Source organism: Nymphalis io, chromosome 3, assembly GCF_905147045.1.
Source record: "Nymphalis io chromosome 3, ilAglIoxx1.1, whole genome shotgun sequence".
In the NCBI taxonomy this organism is placed as follows: Eukaryota; Metazoa; Arthropoda; class Insecta; order Lepidoptera; family Nymphalidae; genus Nymphalis; species Nymphalis io.
The window spans coordinates 11,502,894-11,524,173 of record NC_065890.1 but is presented as its reverse complement, the minus strand read 5'-3'; the positions used below and the strand labels follow the sequence as shown (position 1 = coordinate 11,524,173).

The 21,280-nt window shown below is 32.1% G+C and overlaps 1 protein-coding gene across 1 annotated transcript in view; it reads left to right on the top strand.

The window, feature by feature from the left end:
* Positions 1–21,280, top strand: part of LOC126781210 (dual specificity calcium/calmodulin-dependent 3',5'-cyclic nucleotide phosphodiesterase 1) — a 193,869-nt gene that overhangs the window by 150,220 nt on the left and 22,369 nt on the right. The window contains exons 3-6 of the mRNA XM_050506077.1: positions 326–479; positions 7,960–8,073; positions 16,283–16,327; positions 18,215–18,464. Of these exons, the coding sequence (XP_050362034.1) occupies positions 326–479; positions 7,960–8,073; positions 16,283–16,327; positions 18,215–18,464 (563 nt within the window). The remainder of the gene's footprint in view (positions 1–325; positions 480–7,959; positions 8,074–16,282; positions 16,328–18,214; positions 18,465–21,280) is intronic.

The window sequence follows — 21,280 nt, the reverse complement described above, 5'->3', positions numbered from 1 at the left end:
GGAAAACTTTGTTGCTCAGACACAGAGAACTATTTTAATTAACGATAACGCTTGTATTCGATATGGAATTAAAAAATTCATTTCGCTATTTTGTTCGAACAAAAAAAACATTGCTTGTTGATTGCTCTTTGAATTTTTAACTAAACGTAAACACGGATCAATATTCGACATTTATGTAGCTCTACAATTGTATTCCTTTGTGATGTTTATTTATATGTAACTAAGCTTGTATTTAAATTCATATCAAAGAAAAGAAAAATGATACATTCAAGTGTGTAAGTAATTGTGTGTGTTTGTTCAATAATTTGTTATAATTTGTTCACAGAACAAGGCGCCCTCACAATAGTCCGGCGTTCGTCTAGCCGCGGTAAGACGGAGAGTTCTCCGCCGACCGACGAACAGCTAGACCAACTCGATCTAGACACGGAGCACTTGCCCGCCGTCGATACGCCCGATGCATGCGACAAAGCCGCACTTAGGTAATTAATTATTCATTTTACATAAATATAATAACTTAAAAGGTTTGTCCACTTTAACTCATACCGCTTTTTCACGGGCACCATATTAATAAGATTTATTAAACATAAATGACCATGCGCTTGCAATGAAGGATTAAGAAATAAACTGAGTTAAATATATTGCACTTATTCTTGGCACATTAAATACAAAAAAATAAAGAGACATTGTAAGACGTCCCGCTATGTATTATTTAGGACAATGTTAGAAAAGCGTTATCTTAACCCATGTCTGCCCATGGGTCTTTTCGTCCCGCTGAAAAAAAAAACTTTCACAACTATAAAGGTCAAATTAGTATTAAAGTTTTAATTTAAGGTTTTTAGTAAACAACAGAATAATATAATATAGGCTTAAAGAAATCTATAATATTATTTTAACTTATAGCCTGCTATCCACAACGTAAGTTCCAAATCCTCAGTAATGGAAGAGGTCTACCGTCCCCACAGCTTTATCTTGTCGTTATACATAAGATATAGAGCGATAGCTTGTCACTATTTTATATTCAGCGCAAATTCAAAATATAAATTAACTGATTCTGAATAGACCGTATTACAGTATAAAAAAATCTATTTATCTTGAAACTAAAATTTCAAGCTAAATAAATTTGAAATATATTTTAATTATATAAAATAAACATGTTATAATTTTTGTACTACTTATTACTTTTTTTTACTACAAAGAAGTTTAAATACAATTCATGTTGTTTATAAAATTAATAAGGGGTCAATGTAGTAGGTCAAATTTTTTGAAAATAAAATTTCCTTGAACACATAAACTTTGGACTTAGGTACTTGAAGGCCATAAATAATAATAATTAAACAAAATTTAATAAAGCAATACCAAGTACTATTTAGCGTGAGATTATTGGCTTACCAAATAAAAGTATGTTAATCTATAATTTTTTAAACGTAAACTAGTTTGTTGTTTCAAAAGTCAGCCGACAATTTCATATCCAAATTCATACAAAATATAGTGCAGAAATTTAAAACGAGTCATATCCCGAGCGCAATGATTTGTTTCGGAAACATTAAAAATGTAAGGATTAGCGTCCATATAACAAAACGCACGATAAGCGATATATATACACAAAATAAATTAACTGTAAATATGCTGGGATAAGGAATGTTCCCCTCTTGAGAAGATTTTGGATTTTAATAGACCAAGTTGTGGATGTACATGGGATGAAATTTCATCGAACACCATGCAGGTTCCTCACAATATTTTCCTTCTACTATAGATACGATACATGTATATAAGATGTATCACTAATGTCACAAAATCAATCTTGATTTGGTTTACAGTTGTACTTACATGTTTAATACTTCCTTCTCTTCTATTAAGTTTGAAACAATCATATTTTATTTGACAATTTGAAATAAAAAAATCGATAGCTTTTATGAACGAATTTCATTTACAATTTAAACATTACCAAAGATGAATTTCAGTAGCCTTCATTATGGCAGAGATACATAAAATTACAATCACGTGACCCATTTGCCGATCCGCCTCAATTATATAAAAAAAATAACAATATTGAAATAAAAGATCATATATTTCTATAATCTACAATCAAGTAATATTTTTACATTGAAGTTTAATTTTTTCATAATACAATTAACTGATACATTAAAGCGTTAAATACATATAAATAAAATTTAAAAATAGCTACTGTACAAAACAGAATTTCATCCTCTGGTGAAAAATGAACCCACCCTCCTGTTACCAATAGAGGCAATAAGACGCGTTATTATATTTTTTATGAATTTTTTTGCGATATTACTCCAAGGTCCAATCAAGTAAGCAAATTACTTTCAGAGATACTTGAATATAACTTGGTAGATAAATAGAAAGAGAAAATTATATGATATGATAACTGAATATGCTTTTCATTGATACACAAATGATACTAATTGCGCGATTTACGAACACATACATACAATACATACACATACACGATTAAATCAAAGGCAAAATTATACCATTATTTAGTTACAGGATTTGGTTAAGTTATTCAAGTACCGTTCTGAAAACGTTGCGTCGACGTTTTGAAGTGGACACTTTAAGTTTGTTTCTGCTGTGAATTTCCAAGTATTCCATTCTTTGTGTACTATTTCTATGCATATTTGATCGACTAAAATGCCAATCATTAGAATTTATAGTTTTTATATTAAAATTATACATTTTTTTGTGAAATTGGTAGACGGTATAGCAATGGCCCTTGAAGATGTCAGAAATATTAACCATTCGGTAAATTGCCAATGCGCCACCAATCTTGGGCACGAAGATTTCTTGTGTCTGTAGTTACACTGGCTCAGTCACCCTGCAAATCGCAAAACAACAATACTAAATATTGCATTTTGATGGTAGAGTATCTGATAAGCCGGTGTAACCCTACCCAGACCAGACTGGCTTCCACAAAGCACCACCACCAAGTCTATAGTCAATAATGAACTAAATCTTAAGATGTATATATAAATACAATGGATGGATTTAAGTAATATGAAGATCATTGTGAAGATGCTCTCATACTAAAAATCAATAAAAATATTGTATGTATCTAAGCTAAAGTAAAGTATGTTCGGAATGTAAATTCTACCGAAAAGAAGCGACAAGAGATTTAGTAGTTAATCTTTGTGTCAAATGAAAAGCATATTCAATTATATACAATTAAATTTATATTTATTTAATAGAAATCTATTATTATTTATCTTCGAACATTTTTGTATAAGCCTAATTTATGTTTTTTTTAAACGAGTTTTTAAAATTTTGCCAATTTTTTCGTAAAAAGCTCTTATCGTAGTATTGGAAGTTCAACTAATAAATTATTTAATACAAACCTTCTACGAACTTCATTATTGTAGTATCTGTCATCTGTTTACCATCTTTTTCCATGCTATCTGATCCATAAATAGCTTGAAGAAGCCTTCGGAATAACGTCTCGTAAGCAAAACAAATCATTATTAATATACCATTTGCCACAGGACTTAAATTATGCTTAAATATAAAATAAAAATACACAAATATTTTTGCAGCATATATTTGAAAAGCTAGCTATTAAGCGCTAAACGATAAGTCTAAGAAAAAAGGATATTTTCATTCATTTATCATGCCGACAGACAATTATTCCACTTGATTACATCTCTAGAAATCTGAACAAATTAGATTTAAAACCGATTGGTTATCGGGTCTCGAACAATTAGAAAGTTATTTTAATTTCCCTAATACGATCATGTTTCGGAATTATCCAATATTAAATATTTACAATAAATTTTATTATTGTTTATTAGACTGTTAACTTAAAACTTAGTATTATGAATAATAATAAAACGACGTTCCTTATTTGAAATATAAATTTATAATAATATAAATTAGTTTTTTTTTAATTTTATACCGTTAACTGAAACAATAAAAAAGAAATATTAATAATTATAAACACGATTAAAAAAGATACGCCGCCAGATGACCAGCAGGCAGATGTGATACATCGAAATTATGGTTATAAAATATTTTTTATAATACATATTTCTTCCAAAAATTATACTAAAATATAAGGCCTTATAGTAGCCGTTGTTTAGTGAAACACTGATTCATCTATCATTCTTGATTTGACTATCGAAAGAAGAAGACACATCATTGTTTAACCAGTCACCTGTTAAAAAACTTTTTTAAGTAAGGCCGTTAATGAGTGATTAGAAAGAAATATTATTGTTTTACTATATACCCATGTGTATTATAATTATTTACTATTTTTTTTATACTAGGTGCATTTTATTTTCAAATAATGAATAATATTTTAAATAGTTAAAGTACTATTGAGCCGTGCATTAATAATTTGACACCTTATATTTTGGAATCTGTATGAATTGAATGTTTAAATATTCCTTAAATTATTTGTTTACTTCAACGAAATTAAACTTTATGCGAGTTTTTTTACTTATTAGCTAGTGTTGACGTTCATTGCGATTTGTATTGAATTCTGATTTTCGATATATGGCGCTGTTTTCATTACATAGACTGTATATATTGTATTTAATGTAATCTATCTTTTACTCAAAGCTCTCGTGTTATTACTTGTCTTAAGAGACTGTTTTTAAACAATAAATTTGTCATTGTATTGTTTAAATTTTGTATTAAACTACTTTGTTTTATTATGTTACATTTTGAAATTGGTGAATTATTGATTTGTTTTTCTCTTTTTTTCTTTAACTGAACAATAATCTTATATACAGTTTCCCTTAACTATGGTAACTGTAACCGAAATCAATTAGGAGGACATCCGTAACATAAGTCTCAATTAACTGTCAAACTGGAACACAGCAATATGATATTTATATTTGGCGGTGCAACAATTGGCGAAATTGTGGTACTCAACCGGAACCGGCCTGTAGAAAGTCTCGGTCAAGTTTATTGGCTGAAGTATTCTTCAAGCCAAAAAACTTTTCCTATCATGTTATTAAATGATAGCCCAAAAGCGACTTAACACTGACACCAAGGTAAAGCCTAGTATCAAATAAAAATAGTTGAAATAAACGACTCACACTCTTAACGATAACTCAAAAAAAGGATAAAAAAACTGTAATCAATTGTATTTCTTCAGCGATATAATCGCTTCCACATCAAAGAGTGTCGTCAACGCTACAGATCAAACGTTTGCGCTAGGATTCGCTTCACGGTCCACTTGAGCTGTTGCCTCTGTTACAATGATTTTTATTCACATTTTCATAACACATTCATAAAAAAATCTTTATTGGATTTTCAATGTAGCAAATAAAGAAATAAAATATATCTCAACCCAAAAAGCTATTTATATCATCTGTTATATTCGAAGTGAAGATATTGTATCGTTTCAATATATAATAGTAGTTTTAATTGAAAATATCTTGAAAATTGACGATTCATAATAACTACGAATCAATTTTGAAATAAACTTAGAAAAAAAAATATTTAGAGAAAGAAAGGAGTCGAAATGGCCCGGTGAACAAGTTCATGTTAATCAGATCACACGTTCAAACCCGAGCAAACACCGACTGAGTATTCAATTACTTAATATTCCCCTTATACGAAGCTCTTTCTTAGCAGTGCAGCAACTTTTATTTGTATCGATTGACTCTATGTATAATATATCAACAAGCGGAATGTTGTTGAACAGTATAATTCAGACGGGAATTGAAATCACCCTTGGGGCAACTTTTCCAAAGTTCAGGACAAAGTGCCAAAAACTTTTGTTGAAGGAAAAGTAAAATAAAACGACTTTCTTTTAGGCAAAATTAGATTTTTCTACCTCATAATCAATGCTATAACTTATGGGTAAGCACTTTCTCAAACTATAAACTGTAAAATTAGGATTAAATATTATTTATTTAAGGCTTTCTGCAAGCTCGTCTTGGTAAGCGCTAACTTATCACTCATGCTACCACTAAGCAGCACTACAGTACAGAGTTCTGGTTTGATAGGTGAGTTAGCTAGTGTAACAGGCACAAGGGACAATTCATGGTGCATTGGCGATGCAAGGAATAGTTAATATTACTTATAAAGCCAACGACCGCTTAATAATAATTAAAAATTATGTTTTCTATTAAAAAGTTTCATTACATTCGTTTCAGTGGTTTATTCGAGATGAGGTAACAAACAGACAAAGCGAGTTACTTCTTTTATGTTTTTTGAATGCAATAAAAAAGATAATTAAGAGGCAATGTATATAAAGTGCTCTTCAAAGACCAGAACGAATACATATAAACATATATACATACGAGAGTAAACCTACTTTATTTAATTTTCATAATTACCATCCTTATACAAATGTTACAAAAGCAAACAAGGTTTAGGGTTAACGTAATATTAAATTCAAGTAAGACCCTTATTTTTCTTATTGTGCAAAGATAAGCCCATTGGAGGTCTCTTTTATTTGATATCTTACATTACAATTATATAATGTTTATTATAATAGGACTGTTTAATTTCATGACGTAAAGTGAAGTAATTGCTTTTAAATATCCCACTGCTAGGCTAAGGCCTCATCTCCTTTTGAGAAGGCTTGGAGCTTATTCCACCACGCTGCGGGTCTGTGGATACACATGACAGAAATTCAGTGAAATTAGACACATGCAGTTTTCTTCACGTTGTTTTTCTTCACCGCTGAGCATGATATGAATTATTAACACAAGCTCAAGAAATATAAATTGTGCTTACCTGGGTTTGGACCTGTAAACTTCGATTATGATTCACGTATTCCAACCACTGCACCATTGCGAATTTTTACATAATTATGATTTCAAGATGGGCACTGAATAATTTTAAAAACAGAATTATAAGTTAAATTGCTCATTATTCTTACTTAAGGCTACTGTGCTCGTGATATATTACTCGTACACATATCGAAAGTAGTACCCACAGTAGTATTTTTACCCACCCATGTAGCTTTTAATCAAAGATTATGGGTTCAACGCAAGCTCTACAAATATATAATACATAATAAACATATTCATAATTCCTTCCCATAATACCCCATATCTGCAAACGTAGGCTCTTACCAGCCCAGCGCTTACAAAAGCATTGTTACAATTTTTACAAAATCTGTATAAGTTTCTTTAATTACTTTCATATGTCATAGTTAAGTCAATCACCGTAAATAAGCAATTTATAATACATAGAAGTATTCACGAGGTCGCCGTAAAAGCAAGCAAGAAATTATTTATCAGTTATATCCATGAAAACCTGAACATGCTTTTCGCTTAACTGTCGAAATCAAAACTCGGACATCCCGTCTCTCATGTCAAAAAAAATAAGCAAAGTAAAAAAACCGCTTTGGTAACCTAATACTTAAAAGGCCTCTATATTCTACTTTATATCTGTCATATTCATGTTCCATTCTCATTCAAATTGTTATAAGATAACGTCGATGACTAAAGAGGCAACCGAGCAAATCCTAAGTGGTCGTTTTCCAATTAGCAATGTCAAGACAATTGAATATCCTGTATATTATTAATGCGTTGCCAACAGTGAGATGACTGTTGTTGCGTTTCACATTGAATGTTTAATTAACAAGACAATGCAATTACAGGCACAAGACACACCATTGTTACTTTACAGAGTATCTACCGTTTACATGTTATCAGCTCAAGCGCTTATAGGCTTAAGTAAACTAACAAACTGATTTAGATTTGTCATAGTTATAGTAAGAGATGATACGGTTCAGTAAATACGCACGAAAAGCAAATACTATCGAGTTTTTATGTTCACGATTCATTATTGGTGGTGAAGGAAAAAAGCGTAAGGAAACCTCCATTTGTTTGGAAAAATGCCATAAATACACTCAACCTGCAGTAAAGCAGCGATGTGGAATATGCTCATAGCTTTCTCTATTGGAGTAGAATTTATTTGCTATTTTCTTTTTCACATTTAATAGCTGTTAATGCATTGTGATGTATTTTTCCTTTTTTACAGATTACGCTACCTCCTTAGACAATTAAACAGAGGTGAAATACCAGCTGAGACACTTCAAAGAAATCTCCAATATGCCGCAAAAGTTCTCGAAGCCGTCTACATTGATGAGACCAAGTATGTATTTTAAATGTATTATATAGTTTATTAATTTACAAAAACAGTAATTTATCAAAAAACTACGCTCTACAAAGTTTTGAAGTTGATCGATGAGAAAAGTTTGAGAATATAAATCAAATTTCAGAAATACCAACAATATTAGTACAACTAGCTGTAAGGATGTGACGACTTCGTTACTGTCACCAACATTAATCTTTACTTTTATCGTGTTAATAAATTTTATGAGTAAAACAAGTAATTCTAAGACTTTTATTAGTATTAAAAGTCTCTCAAATAGATGTTAATAAGGCGTTTGACATTTGAAAAGATAATACAATCATTTCATTAATAAAACTATATATTTTATCACCAGCAGGATTATTTCAGGTGAATAGATTCAATAATTACTTTATTTCAGATTTAATTTAGTATATGAATGCTTTGTAAGGCGTAGAAATAAGCTGCAACATATACGTCTAATGTGTTTTTTTTTTAATATTCGATCAATTTTATTTGTATATCAGCTATTAAAATTTTATTTTACAATTTCAATTTGTGAACCTTTGCGCTAAACCAAGATAATATTGCGGAGGGGTCAAAAGAGATTGGTCATTATATTAGGAACGGTATTTGCGTATATGTTGCAGTTATGTGTTAATTGAGTGAAATTTTAAAGTTACTGTGTTTCAGATAAGCCGAACGAAAGTGTGGGGATAACATTCACGAACCATTAGTGTTTCATGATCATCGATTTATTTCTCGCGAGCTCTTTGTAAAAGCGATTGCTTATTATTTCATATTCTTTATCTTTCTGTTGTGTCGATGTCGAAACATTTTTCTAGAATAATGAAATTCACGCGAGAACGGATCGGATATTTTATATTTACTCTATATTATTTCGAGAGATCAATGGTCTTTGATATGTGGTTTTTGTGACGATATACCTATACTTTTTTTAGTCTTTATATGTTTGTTTAAAATACATACAATATTTTAATAATTTTTCAAATTTAATTTAATAGCTGGTAAAAATAGCTATTCAAATTTTCAACACTAAATACGCTAAAAGAAAGGAAAAATATTAAAGAAAAGCTCGTATTTTGAACAATGAAAATCTTTTGTACGTATACAAAAGATGCAATTAACCACTAACATTGAACAAGAATTGTACTTCAATGGAACTAAGTTAATTTGTTATAACAATGCGGCTGACGTATCTGGACCCCTGTGGTGAGCACGATTGTTCCATATACCATTTATACTGCATAACTACATTTCTCGTCTCATATATTTTAACGTAAGGGACATGATTATAATAATATTATCTGTTTTTTTACTGTAATAGGTGCCGTTACGTCCAGGTCAGTTTATCCGATATTCAGGTATTGTACTGTCAATTGCTGAAGACGAGCCATCCGCATATAATATATTATATTGCAAAGTATATCCCCTAACGCAGAGGCAGATATGGCAAGGCGGTACGACAGAACTAGAGCGAGTTCAGGCTCGGTCACTTTCTAAATCTACCCCACTACTAAGAACTTTTTGGTAAAAAACATCGTAATGAGCGGACTAGAATCCCAACCTAAAGCCAGTGTTGGCTTCAAAGTTAGCCTTTAGACCAATGAGGCTGTTACTACGACAAGAAACCATGTCTTATATCTTCAATGAGATACCCATACGATATATGTATATATTTATGCCATGGAAACGTCCCTTAAGCCTGTAATTAAAATTTACAACTCACCCTTCCACTTAGCCGGCTGAGAAAAATCCGATCGAGAGTGAATGATGAGTTATTAGAAAAAAAATAACAGAAGTAAAATGAGAAAAATATGCAAAAAAAACACGTCAGCTGTACGCAATATAATTAGAACAGAGACCTTAATAAGACGAATGCCAAATCAGGTTAATTAACAGTAAAGTACTTTAAGGCCCTTCCAACGCGACGAACGACCAGGTCTGCAATTTTTTTATTTCCACGAACAATTATTTCAATTAAGAATATAATCAGCTAGTACTTGATAGTATGTGGTCAACATCGTCCATGGATTTTGGCACTGAAATTAAGTGCAAGTTATTCCTTCCACCGGCAATGTGCCAAACATGGTATCTAAGATGTATCTTGTGTTAATAATTAACACTAACTTATTAATTTCTTAAATCAGATTAAAAATACACAAATTCTTTTAATATAATTATATAATTTCTAGATTTACTTTTTTTTATTTACTCACTAATAGTAAGAATAGCAATTGCCTTATATTTTATTGCAAGCCATAACATACGTTTATATCATTACCGTCTCTCTATATTTAATTTCTTCCTTTCAATATCAAATCAATCAATCAACAGCCAATCGTAGTCCACTGCTGAACATAGGCCTCTCCCAAGGTGCGCCAAAGCTCCCGGTCCTCCGCCTATCGCATCCAGTCGGTACCCGCCACCTTCTTAAGGTCATCGGACCACCTGGCTGAAAGGCGCCCTACGCTGCGTTTGCCGATCCGCGGTCTCCACTCTAGAACTCGTATGCTCCAAAGGCCATCGGTCCTACGACAAACGTGACCAGCCCACTGCCACTTCAGCATGCTAATTTTGCAAGCTAAGTCGGTGACTCCGGTTATTTTCCGGATAATCTCATTTCTGATTTTATCCTTCAAAGATACTCTGAGCATAGCTCGCTCCATAGCACGCTGAGCAACTTTGAATTTATAGACTAGTCCCGCAGTTAGTGTCCACGTTTTGGCTCCGTATGTCATGGCAGGTAAGACGCATTAGTTGAAGACTGTCTTCAAACATTGCGGTATTTTGCACTACCAAAAAATGGAATTCCTTACCAGCTCACGTGTTCCCCTCCTCTTACAACCCGGGTTCCTTCAAACGAGGCGTGAAGAGGCATCTTGCGGGCCGGCAAGGCTAGTACAGAACATTCTTCCCGACTGTACTGGCCGTCGTCGTGTTGGTAGGTGGTAGGTGGAGTAGAGTCATTTGCCATCCCGGGCATATAAAAAAAAAAAAAAAAAAAAGTATAGACGACGTGAGGACTTGACGAAGGTTGCCAAATTCTGCCTATCCTAAGTGAATTCTTCGATCTGATTCCTCCTCGAAGTTGTTCCTACCGACTTCTATAGCCTGTCCTAGAGTCCTAGTATGAGATATACTCGCCATTTACATTGACTCTATAACCACTCCAATCCAGCGTCTTAAAAACATCTTCCAACGCGTTGATGAACAGTTTCGGGGATATTACACCCCCCGTCTCTCTTCCCTCTGCGCAGTTGGATCGCCTTCGTCTTACAGTCCTGGATGTGGACAGTCATTGTAGCGGCGTTGTACAGACATCTCAGTATCTCGATATATCTCCAATCAATATGACATCTCTGCAATGAGTTAAGCACTGCCCAGGTTTCGATGGAGTAAAAGGCTTTCTCGTAATCCACAAAAGCCATACACAGCGGCTGATTGTACTCTTCGGTCTTCTGCACAATCTGTCGAACAGTATGGATGTGTTCCATGGTGCTGTAGCCTGATCGAAAACCAGCTTGCTCTGGGGGCTGGAACTCGTCAAATGCCATAAGCAACTCTGTTGTGATTCCGACATCACCCGGAGCTTTGTTGTTTTTAAACTGTTCTAGAGCCGCCCTTATCTCGCCTTGGTCAACGACCGGGAGCTCCTCGAAGTAACGGCGCGTAAGAAGGGCGCGCTGGTTATCAATATTCCCACAGGTTTATCCGATCTTGAAGAGAACAACTGCTCCTAAAACCTCTCTACTTCTCCTGCAATCTCTGGCCTAGAGGTAACGACCCCACCATTTTTAGTTTTAAGTTTTGTCAGACACTTTTAATATAATGATTACCAATGTGAGCGTAGCATCGTTACTTAGAATGAAACTTTCCGCGTCCGAATTCTACCCCCCCCCCCCCCCTTTCCCTAATTCCAGTCAGCGATTCCATCAGAATCCAGTCATCGCAATAAAATATTGTCATATATTGCTGGTAGGATGACAGTCTACAAATAGACCTACTAGCAGTTTTCCGGCAATATATAAAAACAAACCTTTTACGGAAGTTATATTGTATTAAAAATATTATACTATATCTTAGGTAATTTACTAGAATCCATAAATGATAAATTAAAACATTTAAAATAAATATTCTTAAGAACTGAATACACAAAATCAAAACAGCCGATTGAACAATGTTTAATCTTACACCGATGAATTTCAATATTTACCTTAACTGTAGGATTTCTAAAATCAATACTTATTGTTGAAGCGCGCTGATGTTCAGTGAGCTTGAAGCTGGAGAGATAGTATTTAATTATACTGAAATGCGAACATTTTGATAAAGTAACCTCTCGGAAAATTATAACGTGAAGGTATGTAGGTGTTTAAGCCGCGCCACAGATTTTAATCCAATTTTGTAAATAATAAATATTATAACAATGTTTTTTTAATCGTTATATTTTTGATTTTTATTTGATCAATAAATATATAATTTATAAGATAAAATTTATACAACAATATAAGAATTTATTGCTTATTCTATGTAAGTTCTGATAATTAAGTTTAGAAATTATCAGTTGATATGTTATTTTTGATAACCAATAAATTAAACGTTTGCTTCGTTAATTTTTATCTTACTTACAAATATCGAATAACTGTAACATTTTTAGGAATTAAACTACAAATGTAGGTATTTTTAAGAAGACGGAAAAGGAAAAGTCATTACTATATCTTCCAAGGAAAGTATTGTTGTATTGACCAAAGAACTTTTCAAAAGTACATACATACATCAAAATAAACATCGAAGTACCTTTTTTTGTTCAAAAGCATTACCGAAAATTAAGAAATTATACAAAGTATATACATAATAATATATCATCAATAAATGTGATAATTTATCTGTATCATAACAGATAAAGAAAGCATTTTCACCTTCACCACAAACAGTATTTAGTTTTCAAATCAAATCAACTCACTGCAAGTTGCAAAATATGCAAATCGAATTCACATGCAAATACATTCCCGCCGCTTCCATGTATAATATTATAGAAGGTCCAGATAATTATTTGCAAATTATCTTAGTGAGACATTTGATGAGCCAAATTCCTATATCAATTGCTTACGTGGCAAAGTTTAGTGATAATAGTGCCATAACAATAATTAAAGACCGTGTCTGTTATCGTGAAAATGTAAATTGACAGTGCTTCGAATTTGTACAAAAAGCAGCACAGTCCAACTAGGATATTTTGGCGCATGGCTAAAATAGTAATATCGACGTCTTGTCAAGTGTCATATTTTGATAGCCACTGCAACAGATTAGTGATACCATATCTAATTGGAAATCCTAAATATACAATAACTGATGGACTAAATTATATGAAACTAATATAGTATAACAGTAGGCAATATATTGTGTGCTCTACGGTTGTCAGTCCAATAAAATTCTTACACCAGAAATTAATAGAAAAACAAAGAAAGACATTCATTTATTTGATAATTTTGGCATTTTACTACATCAGTATGTCGTATAGTGAGAGATTACAGCGAAGATGATCATTTAGAACACAAAATAACCTAAAATGTACTTTACGATTTTCTTAATGTGATCCATTCCCTAAATTATGTACACTTTAAAACAACATTTAACAATAAATAGTTGAAGATATTTGGTGTGGTAGATATAAAGCCTCGTTTTCAATTCCTAATTTTTATCCATTAGCCAAAACCTGATGTTAAGAAGAAGATGAAGTTGAGATGGCCTAGTAGTTAGAACGCGTGAATCTTAACCGACAATCGTGGGTTCAAGCCCGGGCAAGCACCACTGAATTTTCATGTGCTTAATTTGTGATTATAATTCTTCTCGTGCTTGAAGGTGAAGGAAAACATCGTGAGGAAACCTGCATGTGTCTAATTTCATTGAAATTATGCCACATGTGTTTTCTACCAACCCGCGTTGGAGCAGCGTGGTGGAATAAGCTCCAAACCTTCTTCTTAAAAGGGAGAAGAGGCCTTAGCCCAGCAGTGGGACATTAACAGGCTATTACTGATATTAAGAATTGATGTATTTCCTAAAAGTAAAGAAAATGTTACTAACTGGTAACCCTTTAACTACAACTACTTCCTGTCAATGTTATTGCCACACTTTGCTATGATTTTTTCCCACTCCTTCCGTCGTTGATGTTTGGAACCTCTTTTCATACGAAGAAAATTAGACAGTAGTACGAATATGCTCTAGAAAATAAACAAAGCAGTACATTTACAAAATATTTTCCGAATACTGAAATAAACGCCCGCGTTCTCGTTTTTTATATCGAATTATATACTTTTATGAGTTAATATTTGTGATAGATTGGTTTTTCTTTATCTTCTCCAAATTTCGAAGTCACAGACGCAATTCGTATCTCAGTAAATTAAATTATTCTATTAGCAATTCTAGTAAATTTTAAATAAAATATTAACTTAACAGTCCATGCGTTAAAAGTTATATTTAATTTAAAAGCCAAACTTTTACTCTGTAAAGTTTTGTTACGTTGACTTACGTACAATATTGACGTTAGTACTGAGCTCGAGTGAAAATTATACAGAAATAATAATGACGACGATTCCATGAAGTCTGATTTTAAATAAATAGATAAGTATTTATAAGATAACCTCGGTTGCGTATCTTACTGTTCTCACACCACCAATGCGCCACCAACCATGGGAAATGAGATGTTATGTCCCTTGTTCCGGTAGTTATACTGGCTCACTCACCCTTCAAACCGTAACGCAACAATACTAATTATTGCTGCTTAGTGGCAGATTATCTAAAAAGTGGGTGGGACCCACCCAGACAGACCTGCACAAAGCCCTACTACCATCAGGTGATCTGTCATATTTTTATAAAAAAATACGTTATAATTCACATAGAAAGAATAATACAAATTCATATCAAATTAATTAATATAAATTCGTAAATGAAATGTCAAAAATCTATATATTAAGTCGCAGTAAATTTATCAAAGACCTTTAGAAATTCTATAGAAATGTTCCGTCATTGAATACCAGTGTAAGGTTTCCTTCCCATCTTTTACATTTATTTCATTTCATCGTTTGATTTTATTTGTCAACGGCGATTAGGGTACTTCAAAGTCAACTGATCCTGTGATATAGTCTAATGGTTGTGGGCAGCGGGCGCACACCGCCGCCAGTGATGATTTGTAATACAGGGATAGGAGAGGTCCAGAGCAGCCGCGCATGCAGCCGGCGACACTTCACATGAGGCGCCTACGCACACCATGCTGGGCGAGGTGTTCTGTAGAGAAACCGAACGAAGCAAAGTTAATACCGTTACACCATCGCCGGCAATGGCCAAGTAGTCGCGCCTCCCTTCTGTCCACTCTGTGCGATTAGGTCTTTCTGTTCTGTTGATGCTTCAGTAAAGAAATCTTTCAGTTTCCTGTCCACCTGTTAGTTTAGACTACCTGTAATACACCATTTTGGAAGTCATATTTAATATGTCCAAATTGGTGGATAGTAGCCATTTTTGTTCTAAATTAAGTCATTTGAAGAATAAGAAAGATTCAAACATGAATGTACTGATTTCGGTTTTGCTTCACTTATTCTTATGTAGAATTGTGAATTAACCTTACTTTAGATTAGAATGAAACTTAGTACCCTGTACTGTCCTGGACCCATTGTGAATATTTTCATTTCCAATACTTCACAATCAAGTTTTGTTAAGCATGACGAATGGTTATTCCTTACAAGCTTACGTTCGTTTTATTCGATACTTCATGGTTTATCATATACAAGTGAAATTTGTCATCTTTTTATGCAATTTTTTATTTTTTTCTGCAATTATTTTAGGAAAAGAAAATACTGCTTTTTAAAAATAAAAAACATCTGCTTTAAATATTTTTATCGTGTGTTCTACTATTAAAATGTAATATTTGTGTAAATAATTAATTATCATTTATTATATTTATACGTTAATTGCAAAATATATTTGATAAATGTTCCTTTTATTTTGTTTATCCTATAAAATCAAATTTTCTCTTTATTGAAAAACGTTATTTTATTTAATAAATCATCACCAACATTTTATCTTAAAATGAATGCGTTTATTAATTTAAATAAAGTAACGTTAATTATATCGGTGTCAGACTTAATACTCTAAATGTTAGTTGAACCCAATTCCTCTATTCCCTGACTGTGGACAATGACGTGGTGTTTTATTTTAGACCGGCTGTGGCGCGACAGCAATCGGCGCCGACCCTGGTGTTTAGGTGTGTCGATGTTACCACGTAGTTTTGACAATATTACCACTTGAATCGCTACATTTTTACTTTCATTTTTAACATCATATTATTTATTAATGCACCTTAAGTGCACCGCTGATTACACTTCCTATTAATATGAAGATTTAGCTTCATTTACAATAAAATTTTCATCAAATTTCATCATTATCGTCACTTTATTTTTCATCATTAGTACTTACTACTACTATTCTTACTGTACTTAGAATTTAATTTTATTTAAAAATACATTACCAAGATTATTTTTATCAATTAATAACCTGTTCAAGTGGTAATACTAATGCCCTTGTACTTACCCAAGATTTTCCCTAACAGAGACCGCTTTATGTGGTTTATGTGTTGTATCGACGTTGCTTTCCATTGCAGTTAATCAATAATCAATTTATTAACTACGCATATTTGATGTTTAAATGGGCTTATGATACAGCTTTATTTCTATGTTTGCTTTATATATTACTTCAGACTACACGCGGAGTCAGCAATTCTCGATGAAACGTGGTCATGTTACGTTAATCATATACTGTTTACTATATTATTATTTGTTGTATTCAATGAGGCGTGTTTATTGCTAAAATATTTATAGTCAAAACACGTTTAATACATCGCTAGCTTTGAATGTTGGCACAATAATTCGAGCAACATTTCGCTTGTACCGATGCTTCGAGTATTTGAATGCAAACAGAAATCCATGTCAAATATCAAGTAAAATCCATGTACATTTGCTGGCTACAATCTGCATAGTGCATTATTCCATTTTGTAATAAAGGAATAAAATACTCGTAACGAAATTGTTTCTTTAGAAAACTATCGCATAAACGCATTTACCAGTTTATTTTTTGTTATTCTATTTATATTTATTGTAAACTTTTAATATTATCATTCATCTAGCTAATCTTGATTTAATTATATACAATACGTCATCAATGGAAAGCAATGTAATTTATAGACTGTGAGCACGTTGCATGACCACATATAAATCCTTAAAAACTCCAATGCATGATGTTAAATTTCTCAAGCTACTCTTATTTCGCCTTGATCTCGACTAATACGAAATTATTATTTTGAAATTCGATGGAAGAAATATAAAGGAAGTTACGTATTGACATCAACGAAAACTTTCTTAGAAGACTGTAACTACTTGTGTGATCCAAATCAAGTGCAACAGATTGTTTTCGAAGTCTCAACTACATAGTGAATATAAAGACAAATGTGAAGTGTTATTTCAAGTAGATCAGAGTTCTTTATCAAACAATATTCTTTTCAGGTCTTTAGAGATTACATTATTTCATATTGTACATACATATTCACTAATGAAATTTAGCTCATAGTTTACATAGATAGACATAGATATAAATAGATATTTAAGTACTATTAGATTAGTATAATTTTTGAAAAAAAATATCCTTAAAAAACTCGTCAAACCCAAAAACGAGCTGAATGTAACAATTTTGTAATTGCTTTTCTGAAATAAATAATGTAAATTTATACGAAGGTTTTCGCTATACCTCTCTAAGCTCGGGAAAATACTCAACGGGATTTTCAATATATAAATGAATAATTTATTCAAAAGAGACGAGGCGACACTTAAAACATTTCAAAGATAATTATACTGTTTTAACAAACGAATTACATATGACTCAAAGCTAAAAGTACAATTACGATAACAAAATATACATTGGAAATTCAATAAATTAATAATTAATGTCGCTCTTGTCGGTAATAGGCTTCGCTGCTTATTGTGCGTCGAAATAATAAATAAATGTTGGTCAGGATGCTCTAACGATAATCATCAACTGCTTAAGTCATTCGTAAAACATATTTAAAAAGACTTAGTCTAATCAATCCCATTATGCACAGGAGACTGGCAGATGAAGATGACGAATTATCAGAAGTTCAACCGGACGCTGTGCCTCCTGAAGTACGGGAATGGCTCGCGTCAACGTTCACAAGACAATTGGCGACTGCGAAGCGAAAGTCAGATGAGAAACCAAAGTTCAGATCAGTGGCGCATGCGATTCGAGCTGGTATTTTCGTCGACAGGATCTACAGGAGGGTTACGAATACAGCACTCATGCAATTCCCTCAAGATGTTGTCAGAGTGCTCAAAGTAAGTGTAGAACTATATCTTTTTCGATTTTTTAATTAGTCTAAAATATCCAAAATCTAAAAAGTTTTATGGGAAATGTTCAATGCTACAACGTTTTTAATATAAGAAAAACTATATTTATTTATTTACCCTTGTATCCAAATCCCCGTATATTCAATTCCTCGATGTGTGTTCCAATAGTTTTGATCAACGTCACCACTAGAGGATAGGGTATATAAGCTGTCCGTCAGTTGTTAATTCTGAACAAATCAAATACGGATATGCCGGTCGATAACATACAAAGGAGCACGATGGGAAATTTGGCACGTTTCGGCCATGTCCAATTAGGGATGCTAGATAGAGAGCACACTTACAGTGGTCGAGTCCAATTAGAATGGAATAAGATGAAAGGTTACTATCAACAAACTATTCATTCGATTGAAGTTCAATTTTTATCCTGTTTGTTGAAAGAAAATAATTTATTACATAATATAATAACAACACGAATAATTGGTATATGGTTTCTATATGAACTATTTATACTTCTAGTTTTAATATATTTCTGAAATTTTAGTTTTATTCCAACCCGTGGTATTATTTTTAACAATCAGTATTGTAACTTATTAAAGAGTAATGTGTCTGGCACAAAAACAGTTCTGTCATGTTTAATTATTTCTTATGATTCAAATTTTTTTTACAATATGCAGTGCTGAGAATTTATATCAATAAACTATTTATTTATAAACCGCAAGGCGTTGGTCATTTCAAACAATTTCCTATTAAGGAAATAAAATTTCCTATTAAGGAATAAAACTCAAAAGTGAATCGATTGAAAAATTTCATAAGTTGATCTTATACGTCCTCCTGTATTGATGCTTGCGTCCCATAGTTATCATTATCACAAAAGTAAATATCGTATAACAGCGTCTTCGGTTTATGACAGTTGAATTTTATTCTAGTTACGTAATTTTTTTGTAACATTTCCATTGCTTCACTTTTAAAGAGAGCGGAATATAATCATACAGAAGTAATAAATCTTCATAAAGCTATCAAATATTTAGAAGATACGAATCAAGCAAAGAATTCAATTAAGTTGTTACAAACTAACAAGATTTACTTCGTACCCTCACATTATTCTTCATTGTAAGTCCCGACAGTACTCTCGAAATAAAGATATAGAACAGCAACCATTTTTGCTGGTAGGATTTAACCTTTTTTTTAATGTATTGTCCGTTTGTGAGAAATTACTAATACGAGTATTCCTATTTACCCTTTTAATTAAGCGTACAGCTTATGTTAGGAGTGACGATAATAGCCAACATCGAAACTGAGACTTTTACATTGCTAGACGGCCCAAGAACCGTGAAAAAAAGAATGCGTGAATCTTGATCGATGATCATGTGCTAGACCCGGGCAAGCACCATTTTTATGTGCTTAATTTGTGTTTTTAACTCATCTCGTGCTTGACGGTGAAGGAAAACATCGTGAGGAAACCTGCATGTGTCTAATTTGACTGAAATTTTGCCACATGTGTATTCACCAATTCTAACTGCAGCGTCCAGATTACTTCCAGGAGGAGTTTACGTCAAAAATTTTAATCAAAACTAATTTTACGACTAAAATACATAAAAAGAAATAGCAATATTATGCTATTATTGTTTAAAATTTATAGAAATGTTTATAAAAAAGAAAAATGGCTCTTTGAAAATTACCTTATCTGCAACAAAGCTTAAATTTCTTTGAGTCACCATTAAATTTAAAAAGCAGTTAACTAAACAAACATTCTATGTGTTTTTCTCTTTATTATAAGATATAAAATAGTTCGTCCATTACAAGTTTAATATTAGCACAAAACGCTTTCCAGTATAACGTTATTGTAGTTACATAGAATCGCCTTGGGACTAAAAGCAATTAGTATAAGCAAAGCGTTTCACTTCGCATTCGTCCATTTAAATCCCGTAACATTGAACAAGAAATTACTATGATTATAATCTTGTTAGCGAACTTGATGTTTTCATTTAAACTTATTTCGAATTAAATGTTATTTTATGAACTGAATGGGGCATTCAAACATTATATTGTAGCCACTTCAGGGTAACGGGAACTTAATCAATGACTATCCATAAGAACAGTTTACAGTAATTATATTTTTCCTTATTGAAAACAGCAATCACTAACCAACAATTCTTTTTCTTATTACAGCTATTGTCAAAATCACCATATAATTTTCTTAATTTATATATAAAAACTTCAAACCAAGAAGTTCCTAGTACATAATATAAAATTCTATAATTAAATATTCATTCATTCTCAATAAAACTGGAACAATTGTATACAACTTATAACGATTCTTTATAATTAATTATAAATCTGTTAAGTAATAATTCTAAAAAATGTATAATGAAAAACGAATCCCAAATGAGATTTTTATAATCAATCAAAATTTCTAATTTAATTTTTTGTATTGGAATGTTTTCTTGTTAAGACAAGAAAAGACCGTGAAAAAGTTGAAATATTATCATTTTAGTAAAAACAAAATCGCATCAATTTATATTTAACAGAAAATACTCTCATGAACATAAATTACATTCAATATGTATTCTGAAAGTAAAGTTTCAAAGAACGACAATTTAGTTGTGTTTATATCAATTTGAAACCTTTGTCATTTTTATCGTAACAAAATATTTATATTTCCAAATAAAAAAGACACGCTGTTTTAAGTATTAAGCAATAAAATATATTAATAAATATATTAAATTTTCAAAAGATAAAAATAACACATCATTTATTGGTAGTAGGGCTTTATGCAAGCTCATCTGAGTATTTACTACCCACCC